A 12,074-nucleotide genomic window follows, 5' to 3' on the forward strand; every position below is an offset into this window, starting at 1 on the left:
GTGATCCTTTTAAGCAGTTGCTGTTGTCTGCTGAAAGGTATTCCTGGAAATTAGGGAGGTGTTGGCAGAGCCAGACCTGTTCAGGCTGGAATTATTGCGTGTGGAGGTGTCAGACCCACGGCCGGGGCTGGAATGAATCCTGAGGCTTAAACCTGCTCACACATACACACCGAGACACTGATGTTATGTGTGTTGTACATTTATAATATATCATAAAAATAAAGTTTTTTGATTTATTACAAGGTGTTCTGAACCATCATTTGCAGGAGCAGCAAAGGTTTGTGGCTCCACATCGTTGTTCTGCGTTCCTTGTACCTGCAGGTTGCTGGGACTGTTTCTCAAAAAGTGGGATATTTGGAGAGCTGGTCAGGAAACTTCCACAGAATTTGTGCAGGAAATCCTGGTTCAGGAGCTGGTTTTGCACCTGGAATTTATTTCTCTGTTTTTCAGGAAAAGTTGCATTTGGGGAGATTCATTGCAAGGGCTTTGTGAACCAAGATCTGGTGATCCCCTGGGATGTTCTGATGCCATTGAAGAGGGATTTATCTTGACAGTTGTTGACTGACAAATTGAAGCCCTTTCTTTCCCAACAAGGGAACCCTCATTAAGGAAAACAGCTCCAGCAAGGAGCAGCTGGTGGGATGCAGCAGCTTGCACATGATGTGATGTAACCAAAATTGCCTTTGGGCTGCTGGAGATCTGGGATTGAGCTGGGAAGAGCCTCCGAGCCTTGGCCTTTGTCTGCAGCTGCCTTGGAGGCAACTGATGACGAGTGTAAGTGTGTGAGATTATTTCTCTGAAGGAGACAGGATCTCTAGAGTACATTTGGAGTTTTTTGGGGGTTTGTTTTTTATTAATCAGTACTTTCCCCCAATGTTTAGGGCAAGGAACCCCCCAGCAGCCTGTTTATGTAGCACAGGTTGCATCAACTGCTGAGGAGTTCAGAGTCATCCCGTGAGAGGTGGGGGATTAGAGTGTGAGACATCCAAACCCTGCTTGCTCAGGGCAGGCTGGTAAATGTGGTGTTAAATGCAGGTATTTGTGGTGTCAGGTGGCCCTAACTGAGATTCCCTGTGATGCACAGATCAGCAGCAGGACAATTCAAAGGTCTGGCTCTCCACTAATTTAAAATTAAAACAAAAAAAAACCCTTAAAGCAGCTCGGGGTGTATCATTAGATAATGGTACTTCTGAACCTAAACTGGTACAGCAGGTCTGGGCAGAAACACACACCTTAAAAATTAAAAAGTGCTGCTGTGTGAGTGACAGGATGGGCTGTAATTGGCGTGGGGTTTGTCAGCTCTCCGTGTGAAGGGTGGTTTCAGCACAGGGAGGTGTCACTGGGGTTCTCCAGCAGGGATAGGGAGCGAGGCTGCAGCTGCTCCAGCCCAGGAACCACCTCCAGCGAGGCCAAAATCCTGCCATGAAGGGCGGGGAAGGTGAGTCCAGGTTGCACTTGGCTGTGAAGATCAACTTGGTGTTGGCAGGTGAGACATCCCTGACAATGCCAGCGGTGGGGCAAGAGCTGTTCCCAGCCCCTCCAGGGGCAGTTTGCCAAAGAAGTCAGACTTTCTCCTTCCCTGTGCTCACTCCTTTCCCGTGAATCAATGGTCACAGTCCCACTGCTCCATAAAGAGGAGCAGAATATTGAACAATTACCCGTCAGCTCCTCCAACCCTCTGCCTGGGCAGGGTTCCAGCGGTTGCCCAGAGAAACTGTGGCTGCCACATCCCTGGAAGTGTTCATGGGAGCAGCCTGGTCTAGTGGAAGGTGTCCCTGCCCGTGGCAGGGGATGGAATGAGATGAGCTTTAAAGTCCCTCCCAACCCAAACCATTGTGATTCTGTGGAACAGAAGGAAGCAGCAGATGCTGCCCTTGGGAGTGCCCGGCACGCTCAGGCCAGGCTGCCGTCCCCTCAGTGTCAATCCCATTGTTCCCTCTGTGCTTGGTCATGCCTTTTTTTTAAATAGATTTTGTTCTGAGAGGAATTGGCCAAAGGAAGCAGCAGCTCTGGAAGCCGCTGGGGATGATTTGCTAGAGGGTAATTGGGTTTGGGGCAGAATTAATGGAGAAATTCTTTTGTCTTGATATTCCAAAGCTTTCACTTCAAATGCGGGACTTGCACTTGTGAACTGGATGTTGCTCCAGTGGTTTGTTTGTGGAAAATGGCTGGAGAGTGGGCAGGGCTGTGGTGTTCATGTGTGAGCTTGGCACGAGTGCCAGTGAGCGTGACCTGAGCCCGGCCCTGTGTATCCAGTGTCACCAGGAATCCAGGCACTGGTGGAGCTGGGGGAGGGACACCGGTAACTCGAGATGTGCTGGACCAGGCCACGCTGGACCAAAATAAACCTGGAGAGGTGACCAGCTCTCAATGCCAGGGCTGTAAATCAGATGCCTGGCTGAGGAGCTGGGGCCTGAATACAAGGCCTGAGCTGAGAGCTGCAGTGCCCGGGGCTCCCGGGGGGGTCACTGATGGCTCTGGGTGCTGGGCTCCAGCAGCACACCCGGGTGCTGGGCTGCAGGTGGGATGCAAACCCTGCACTGTGGGGTCCTGCACCCATCCTGTACCCTGGGATGCAGCAGTGCTGCTTCCCTGCTCTGTCACAGGGAAGAGCTGCAGCTCAAACAGGTTTCGTTACCGATGCCATCAGCAGTTGCATAACGAGCTCTCCCACTCTGGGAAGTGACTGTGTGGAGCTGGGAGCTGGTTCCACGCCAGGGCTCGGGGTGCACAGTGGGAGCAGTGGCTGTGGAGGCTTCACTCCTGCTCCCTGTTGAGGACTGGCTGAGCCTCTGGGGCTGTGCAGGTGTGTGTGGCTGCTGGTGCACCCTGAGACAGAATTATTCATGGCAGACTGGGAGCGCTTATGCATGATGTGGTTTCTTGGCTTTTATGAACCGTAGCTCAGGCAGAAACCACATTTGTGTTGCAGGGAACCTCTGTTTGTCCTCTGAGGAAGGACTGCTCCACAGGGAATCCGTGCCTGGGAGTCCCAGACCCACAGCAGCTCCCACACACCTGGAGTTGGGTTGAATTATTTATTGAGCTCCTCCTGGAGCTGCTGTGCAGGACAACCCTCGGAATAGCAGAGCCCCGGGGCTGAGCTGCCCCTGCTGCCTCCAGCCATGTACCCACCTCAACCCCTTCCTGTTGTGAGGGCCAGAGAGGGTGTTGGGACATCTCTCTGGATTTCTTGGCACGTGGAATTAGATTTTTCACTCTATTCCCATGTGCTTGCGTGGTCCCAGCTGGGGTGATCCAGGCATTGTGGGCTGCTGGACCTCCACACCCTGCACAGCTCCTCTGTGAGCGTGCAAGAAAAGGGAAGTAGTTCAGAGCCTTTAAAATCATCCTTAAAAGGACCCCAGGCAGCTATTTCCACACTGTTGGATCGGTGCTGCAGCATCCCTGCTCCATCTGTGTTTTCCCTGCTCAGGAGCTGGTTGCCAGGCTGCCTGTGATGAATCATGGGGTGCTCTCTGCTTGGACCCCCCTACTCCCTGTTCCCTCACAGACAGTGCCTTCCTCCCCTGCTCCCACATGGGAACACTCACCAAAAAAAGAAAAAATGCACAATCCTCCCCGAAATCTGCGCTCTGGCCTCCGGTGAACCTTCCCCATCCCTCGTCTCCCATTTGCTGCCAATGCAGGCAGGAGCAGGCAGCAGCCCACTCCTCCTGCCAGCCCCCTCTCCCCCTTGCAGCAGCATCATGCCTGGTGCAGCCCAACCCATAACTGGTCCGAGGTGTTTCCATCCAGGTGTCTGGAAGTGGGAGATTTGGAGGTGCAGCTCAGGCCACCACGGGCTTCCCGGGTGCCGTCACTTCCCAAATTCCCGTGGGTTACCATGGACTGTATTTATAGTTTGCTGGGCTAAAAATAAAAGCCCCAAGTGTTGGGTTCCCTGAGCCCAGCAGGGATGCCCAGGAGCCCCCAGAAGGGGGCTGGTGGGGAGGTGTTGAGTGATGCCCCTGGAGCTGCTCCCATGGGAAGGTTGATAGGAGTTTATTCTTTGGAGATGGTGTAGCTGCTGCACCTCTGGCTGACCCAGCACTGCTCTTGTTCAGCACAGAGCCTCGTGCAGGACTCTCATCCTGCTAAAAATACTTCCTTCTGTCTCCTCGGGCTCAGTCTAAGGGAGGCTGTGAGGGGACAGAGCGGCAGCGTTTCTGCCCGTGGCTGCAGATGGTGGGTGAGGAAGCCCCGCGGGGCCCTGAGCAAACCTGCTGCCAAATCCCTCTGAAAAATGTCTGATGGGAAGCGTTTGTGAGCTGGTCCCAACCCCCTGTGTGTGTGCCCAGCAAACATTCCTTCCTGCTCAGGACTGGTTTCCAAGCAAGGTCCCTTTTCTGCTCCCACGACCACAAGTGCTGGGAGCTGCAGGGCAGGTTCCATAGGGATGATGTGCAGGAGCAGCGTGGCTGAAGACAAGGAGCCCAGCACATCCTCCTCCGAGGTGACTCCCCCCCCATTCACATCCCTGGTACCAAGGGGAAACCAGTCAAAGTAAGTAATTTTAAACTGGTTTTGTTCATCTGGTTCGGTTTTTTGGAACAGAATCGAAGTCCGAGGGCGAGGGGGGACCAGGACCTTGTCTACCCGGGGTGTCCCAGCTTTCAGAGCTGGACGGGCTCCAGCATCTCCTCCCCTCCTGACTCCCTGGATCTCCTGCAAAATAACGCCAAGATCCCGGCGAGACGCTGCCCTGGGCGGGGGGAATGGATCTGCACGTTTTCGGTGCACGAAACCTTCCAGCTCTCCCCAACAAAACCGAACCGGGAATATCTGCTCCCGGCATCGCCCTCCAGCCCCCGGCCCCCTCCTCCGCGTCTCTGATGTCACTCAGAGAGGCTCGTGAGTCACCCGCAGTTGCCGTGGTGATTCCAGCGATGCCGAGGAGCGCAGCGCTGCCCCGCTCCCCACAGCCCTTCCCGGAGAGCGGAGGGGACCGAGCCCCCCGGCGCTGAGCCCCCGGGACGTGCCATGGGCTCCCATGCCACGGGCTGCTGCCAAGAGCCCCCTGAGACCCCCGAGGCTGCGAGGATGCCGACGGCTGCCACCCGTAAGTCAGTGCTGGCAGGGGGTTACGTGTCTGGGGGTCTTTGGGCTGTTGGGGGTTTTACAGCATCCGTGTGTCTCGCCCAGCAGGACAGGCACCCCATGGCCCAGCCCCAGGGATATTGGGTGTCCTTTGCATCACCTCCTTCTCCATGTGCTCCTGGCACCCGGGGGTGTTGTCACCCCACTTTCCAGGACTCACTGGGGGGGTTCAGGCTGCTCTCAGCCTGCTCTGAGAGTGTGGGGAGTGAGGGGAGCCTGGGGCAGAGCGGTGCTGGGAGGGCATCAGCCTTGGCACGTGTGGGGATGGGGGTGGTCCAGCACTGCCCAGGGGACCAGGGCCATACAGCCCCACACATGTGGGCACCATCCACGCCTGATGGCCCAGGTGACCAGCACTGTGCCCACTTCAAGGGTCAAGGGGGTCACCCCTGTCACAGCAGGATGGGACCCGTGTTGTGTTTCTCCCCTGGGTGCTGCTCACGGTGTTGTGGCCACTTTCCTCGCTCACCCCATCCTGCTGTGGGGCCACATCCTGCTCACACGGAGCCACTGGTGTGGCTCCAGCCTCAGCAGGTGCCAAAGCCTTTGGAATGGCTTGGGTGGGGGGGATCTGGTCATGGGCACCCTGGGGTGTGCAGGGACCCCTCTGTGCCAAGCTCTGGAGAAGGGAAGGACATTCCGTGTGCCCCTGGGCTTTAGCATCCATGTCTGGAGTGTGGGCACGGGCTGGCAACTGCCCAGCCCTCCCCCCAGGAATCTGTTCTGAGGTCCATCACCCGGAGTTCACTGTTGGTGGATCAAAGGTCTGGCATCTCTTGGTTTCCTGCTCACTGTCTCAGTTTTAGAGTCAAGTCCTTGCTGTCAACAGGACCTGGATGAGCAGGATCGAGGTGTTTGAATTACTCTGACTAATGTGTGCATTAACGTATTTCTCTGGCTACAGGTTTGAGTGTTGGAGCATGTGCAGGCTGGCCAGGACTCAGAGGGGTGACGAGTGCAGTGTTTGCCTTGGCACCTCTCCACAGGCAGGGCAGGAGGGGACAGGGCTGCCAGGGGAAGGGCTCAGCTGCAGCACAGAGCCGGTAGCAAGGGAACCAGGAGCTGCATCCCACCAGAAGGGCAGGAGCTAAAAATACTGAATGGGAATGAGTCGAAATGCAGTGGGAAGTCACCGCCCACCCCCGCCAGACCCTGCTGTGGTGGAATTAGAGGAGCTTTAATTTGCTTTTGAGGCAGTTTTTGCTCTTTAGGCACTCTCTGGGTTGAAGCACATCAAAATCACCTGGAGAGAGGGGCAGTGCTGGTCTCTCAGCCCAGGGCTGAGAGTTTATATTTATGAAGGAAGAAGCTCTAAAATGCAGAAATGTCCTCAAAATATCTCCTGTATTGTGAGACCATAATGCAAACCTGCCATAGGAAAAGGAAAATGCTGGGTCAGGTACATCCCTCCTGTGTCTGGGACGGATGAGGTGATTTTCCAGGAGCTGGCAGGCAGCATTTGCCTTTGTGCATCCCCCAGGAGACCTGGAACGAGGCGGTCCCAGATTTGTTCCCACACGAACACCTCCCCCTGTGCGATGAATGTCAAACATTTTGGTGCAATAACGATGTTGTAACACCCTTTTGGAAAGGGTTGGCTGAGTTGGCTGTGAATTCCCAAAGGTAACACTTAGCAGAGGTTCAGGATGCTGTTTTCGGATATAACCAAGTGCTGGCTCATGAGGAGAGGAGAGGAGGGCTCTGTGCTGTGTTATCCCTGTGCCAGGGATTTGTGCTGCTCCGCAATCCCAACGGCATCTATTGGGATGATGACACTGAGTATGTTCCATCTTGCCCTGGGCTCTTGCACCTTGCTTAGTCAGGAGCAGGAGACAGATGTTGCATCTTGGAATTCAATTAGATTTTTATTCTTATTCATTTCTTCTGCCTTTTAGTTACTCATTGCTTTCCCGTAATGTTTAAGTGGCGAAAAAGTTGGAGATAACTCATTCTCTCTTTGCACAGTTAGGGTTGTGGTAAAGATAGTTTTACTCTAAGTGCCCTAAGGAGAAAAATGCACTTTAAAAAGAAATCATCTGGGAAAAGCAAACCAACAGTCCCAGCAGAAATCGATTTCTCTCTGAGCACCGCCCAAATGTGACTGCTGAAGAGGGTTTCATGAATATAAAGATATATGGATAGATAGAAACACCTCATTTGCTCATTAATTAGATCATGACAACACTCAAAACCCTCTCAGCACTCACCCAGCTCGTCCCTGGGGTCTCCCTGGTTGAGGTTGCTTGAGGAAGGACAAGGCATGGTGGGAGGAGTCTTCTGGGAAAACCTGCTGGGCTGTAAATGCTATTGACCCGTTATCCTCCTAAACATAGTCCAGGGACTTTAAAAATAAATAATCTTACAGATAAAAATATCTTACAGGCTAAACCCCCTCCTATTATTAATGCAGGCACTTAAAACCCACCGCCAGCTCCTCCAGAGCTGTAATTGTTGGAGATCTCCACGGGCCCGGAGCATCCCCGCTCCTCCCAGCAGGGGAAGGAAGGTCTGGCTCCCAGCAAAGCAGGGAGAGCTGTCACCCCTCCCTCTGCCAGCTCTTCCCCCTGGCAATAACAGAGTCATTAATTAATGTTTGCACAGCACTTTGAAGATAAGTGTTGAACACAAGTACTCTTTTAGATGCGATGGGGGAAACCCCTCTCTGTAAGCAGCAGAGCTGCCAGTGCTTCCTGCCCGTCCCATTCCTGCCCGTCCCATTCCGCGGGTTTGATACACATCAAACACTCCAAGCGAGGGAAAAAGAAATAATTCTGAATAACTTGTTGCACTCATCAGCATAATGGCTATGTCTCATGCACGTTGCCTTTGAAACAGTTCGAGTGCACGAGTGAAATAGAGTCCTGCAACCTGCCCTTCATTTGTTTTCTTTATTTACATGAGAAATCCTGCTGGTTGCCTGCGGTTCCCCGGTGCACAGGGCCACAGCTCTGCGTGCTCCCCGGGAGCTCCAGGGCTGGAGATAAGGAATTGCTGACAGCGGCATCAGGAGCTGCTCCCGTGGTGCTGGGAATGGCACTGAGGTGACGGTTCCATTGCTAAGAATAATGTCCTGCTCTCTCCTCCTCAGGGTTTGCTCCGTGATGGACTGTCATGGGAAACTATTTTGTACAAGGCAGGAAAAGACATTTTGAGCTGTCGCAGCAGCAGTAGCATGAGGAGGCTGCCAGTCCCCCCCTTGTCCCCCTCATGTGATGGGACCCTGGCTCCTGACAGTCAGGAGATATTTGAAATGTCTTTTGGACCACATCTCCTTTTCCAGGCAGCCGTGGTACCAGCATTGGCCCCACACTGTGACCTCTGGATGTGCCCAGGCTCTAAGTCGATCCTGACTGGGGATATTAAGTGCTCAGCACGGGGGCAAACGAGGCCCTGCACAACTAAGCACAGGGAAGCAGCTACAGCAGGGTTCAAAATTAGTCCAGGGCTGAAAATAGAGCCCTAAGGAGGGAGCTGCAGGCAGCCAGGGCTCTGGGTGGGCACGATCTGCTCACTGCTCTGCGGGGACTGTCCCCAGCACTCATGGCCATGGTGGAAATTCTGCGAGGATAAGAGGAAAAAAATATCGATTCATTTGACTTTTCTCTCACTGCTGGGAGAGCGCAGGCAGGAGTTGTTGGGCAAGACTGAAGGTGAAGAACCTTTTTCCAGATACCACCTGGACTGCTGAGGAGAAGCTGTGGCTGCCACATCCCTGGAAGTGTTCAAGGCCAGGTTGGATGGGGCTTGGAGCAACCTGGGATAGTGGAAGGTGTCCCTGCCCAGGGCAGGGGGTGAAACTGGGTGATCTTTATGGTCCCTTCCAACCCAAACAATTCTAGGAATGGAAGCTCTTTCTGCCTCTTCCTACCCAGGAACTATCTCCACCCTCTACGATCCCAGGGCACTGCTGGTTTCTATTTTTACAGAAGATACTTTTCTTTTTACAGTATCAATTTGGATCTGATGTCCTTGGGATGCCAAGCAACTGATATCATTATTCCACATGAAGTCTCCCAATATTCATAAATGAAACATGGTGGAAGAAACTGAAATCCCAGGAACTCATCCAGTATGGGAGAAAACAAGAACATGGGTTCAGCTTCGCTCCCTGCAATAGGTGTCATGTTTGAATATGGTGATTTCTCACAGGAATTGCCTCCCAGTAATTAATCTCTGAGCTCTGCTGGAAGACAAGTTGTGCAGAGTGTGTCAGTTCACGTGTACTCCCACTCTGAATGCGTAAGGAATCCAGGAGTCTAATAGGGAAATTATTTCATATAGAAAGGCAATGTATTAACATTTTGCAGAAGAAAAGCCTTGGAGCATGTTTTGTAGTGGAGTACAGAAAGAAACAAGTGGCACACAAATTACAGCTGCTACCGAACACGGAAGAGTCATTTGTTTTCTCAGGGAAAAAGCAAACATGCTCAGCAATCCACTGGTGACCCTCCCACTTTAAGTGCAGGCTTTTTATCTGCAGGACAAGTTTGAGGACGCTGGTGTGGGATGATGCCGAGTTCTTGACAAACCACTTCGTCATCACCTGCAAAGTTTCCCAAAACATCAATTTCAGCTTCCACTTAAGGACACGCAAATGCCCTCACGACCAGAGTTTCAGGGAGTTACTGCAGAGGAAGAGGCGGCAGCACATCCCACACCAGGCTGGAAGAGGTGCAGAAAGGAGAGGAAGGGGGAGAACAAGAGGCAATTCCAAGGTCAGGATCCCACGTGCAGCCTGGGAAAGGAGAGTGTTCTTACCACCAGACTCCCCCCTGTGCTTTTTCTCCACGATGTTCTTTTCCTTGAGCCAAACGTTTCCACTTTTTGTTTTATTCTGAGAGTTTCAGGGATCCAGGTTAACACTGACTTGGTTTCACAGGGGTAGTCTGCCACCTTCTTAGAACGTATTTTGTTTCTGATGAGCGTAACAACTGAATCCATTATTTATCTCAAGGAAAAATATGTCAGAGGAAGAAGTAGGTCAGTTTTCTCATGGTCGCACCTTCACCCTCGATACAGGTCACCTGCTCTACGAGTCCAAGGGCTGTTCTGTTCCTGCAGTGGATGTAATGCCCAATCCACCACGAAAATGAAAACATTCTTCTCAAATATAAGGGGATTTGGATTGGGCCTTAATGCTTAATCTAAAAACAAGAGCAGCTTGTTCTAGTGATAACGCCGTGAAACTACAGCCTCTAACAACCGTGCTGAAAACCAACCCCTTCGAACGGAGATTATAAAACAACCAGCAACTTGTTTGCAAAGACACTTTAATTGCACACAATCCTTTAATGTGGAGGAGTGATAGAGGCTGGAATAACCTTTGAACGCCAGGTTGTATTTCCTGGTGACACAGAGTGCCCTCCCCTTGCACTTTGAGAAGACACGGGGAAATAAACGTGGACTCTTAAGACAGACCCAAATGAATCTTTAATGATTTTGAAATATTTATATAATCTACCAGTTACATGCAAAAAAAAAATAATTATGAGAATCATAACAAAATTATGTAGAATAAGGTCAGTCTGCTATGCTGTTGTGCAGCTAAACTTATAATCATGGTTTCAGTAGATAGATATGAAGATAATTCATCTCTCGGGCACAGGCATTAAAGGCTCGGAGCCCTGTTCAATCATGCAGCTTCACTTTTGCGATGAGCCCTGAAACTCACTTGTCAAGTGAGTTAATCTGCAGGATCCGGTTTTGGTCACAAGCCTGGTGAGCGGTGGTGCCCAAAACTATGTGCAGTTTAGGGCACCGCAATACAAGAAAGATCTAAAGCTGTTAAACTGTGTCCAAAGGAGGGACATGAGGATGGTGGAGGGGCTGGAGGCGAAGCCGTGTGAGGAGTGGCTGAGGTCACTGCGTCTGTTCAACCCGCAGAAGGGGAGATTTATCTCTGTCTACAACCTCCTCACCAGGGGACATGGAGAGGCAGCATCGATCTCTTCTCTCTGTGACCAGTGACAGGACTTGAGGGAATGGTTGGAGCTGTGTCAGGGCAGGGTTAGGTTGGATCTCAGGAAAAGGTTCTTCCCCCAGAGGGTGGTTGGCACTGACCAGGCTCCCCAGGGCAGTGGGCACAGCCCCAAGACTGCCAGAGCTCCAGGAGCGTTTGGACAACACTCTCAGGGACAGAGGGGGATTGTTGAGGTGTCTGTGCAGGGTTAAGAGTTGAACTGGATGATCCCTGTGGGTCCCTTCCAATCCAGCAAAAACCAATCGCATATTGTACCTGTCACATATTTCTTGCTCTCTTTGTAGATCATGACATAAAGCAGGGAAAAAAATTCCCTTTTTGCTAAGAAACACATAAGACGTGTAAGCCAGGCTTCAGCCTGGAAACTCTTTGATGTACTTTGGTGGTGAGCAGGCGGTAACTCAACAAGCCTTGAGGGAGATTATTTGTAATAACGTGAAGAAAATTGTTGCTGGTACTTTTTGATCCAAAAGGGGCTGTGGGTCCATGAGGGGCTGTGGGTCCATCAGGGGCCGTGGGTCTATGAGTGGCCCTGGGTCCATGAGCACGGTGGGTCCTTGAGGGGCTATGGGTCTGTGAGGGGCTGTGGGTCCATGAGGGGCCGTGGGTCTGTGAGAGCCCTGGGTCCATGAGGGGCCGTGGGTCTATGAGGGGCCCTGGGTCCATGAGCACGGTGGGTCCTAGAGGGGCTATGGGTCTGTGAGGGGCTGTGGGTCCATGAGGGGCAGTGGGTCTGTGAGGGACTGTGGGTCTGTGAGAGCCCTGGGTCCATGAGGGGCCGTGGGTCCATGAGCACGGCGGGTCCATGAGGGCGGGTCTGCGCTCCTCGCGCGCGCGCGGGCCGGCGCGGTCGCCATGGCAACGGTTGCCCGGCGCGCGCGGGCGGCGGGAGGGCGGCCGTGCCCCGCGCGCGCGGGCGCGCAGCCGCTCCCTCCCCCGCCTTCCCTTCCCTCCCTCCCTCCCTCCCTCCTTCCATCCTTCTCTCAGCCGCCTC

The 12,074-nt window shown here is 52.8% G+C and overlaps 1 protein-coding gene across 2 annotated transcripts in view; it reads left to right on the forward strand.

The window, feature by feature from the left end:
- Positions 1 to 4,909: 4,909 nt before the first annotated feature.
- CAMSAP1 (calmodulin regulated spectrin associated protein 1) overlaps positions 4,910 to 12,074 on the forward strand; it is a 34,039-nt gene continuing 26,874 nt past the window's right edge. Inside the window, exon 1 of one of the 2 annotated variants that reach the window (XM_017810309.1) lies at positions 4,910 to 5,062. In XM_017810309.1, coding sequence (XP_017665798.1) covers positions 4,994 to 5,062 — 69 coding nt within the window. In that variant the 5' untranslated portion in view covers positions 4,910 to 4,993. The remainder of the gene's footprint in view (positions 5,063 to 12,074) is intronic. The other variant, XM_017810307.1, reaches the window with a different exon arrangement.

Source organism: Lepidothrix coronata, unplaced genomic scaffold, assembly GCF_001604755.1.
Source record: "Lepidothrix coronata isolate B3197 unplaced genomic scaffold, Lepidothrix_coronata-1.0 Scaffold28, whole genome shotgun sequence".
NCBI classification, from domain to species: Eukaryota; Metazoa; Chordata; class Aves; order Passeriformes; family Pipridae; genus Lepidothrix; species Lepidothrix coronata.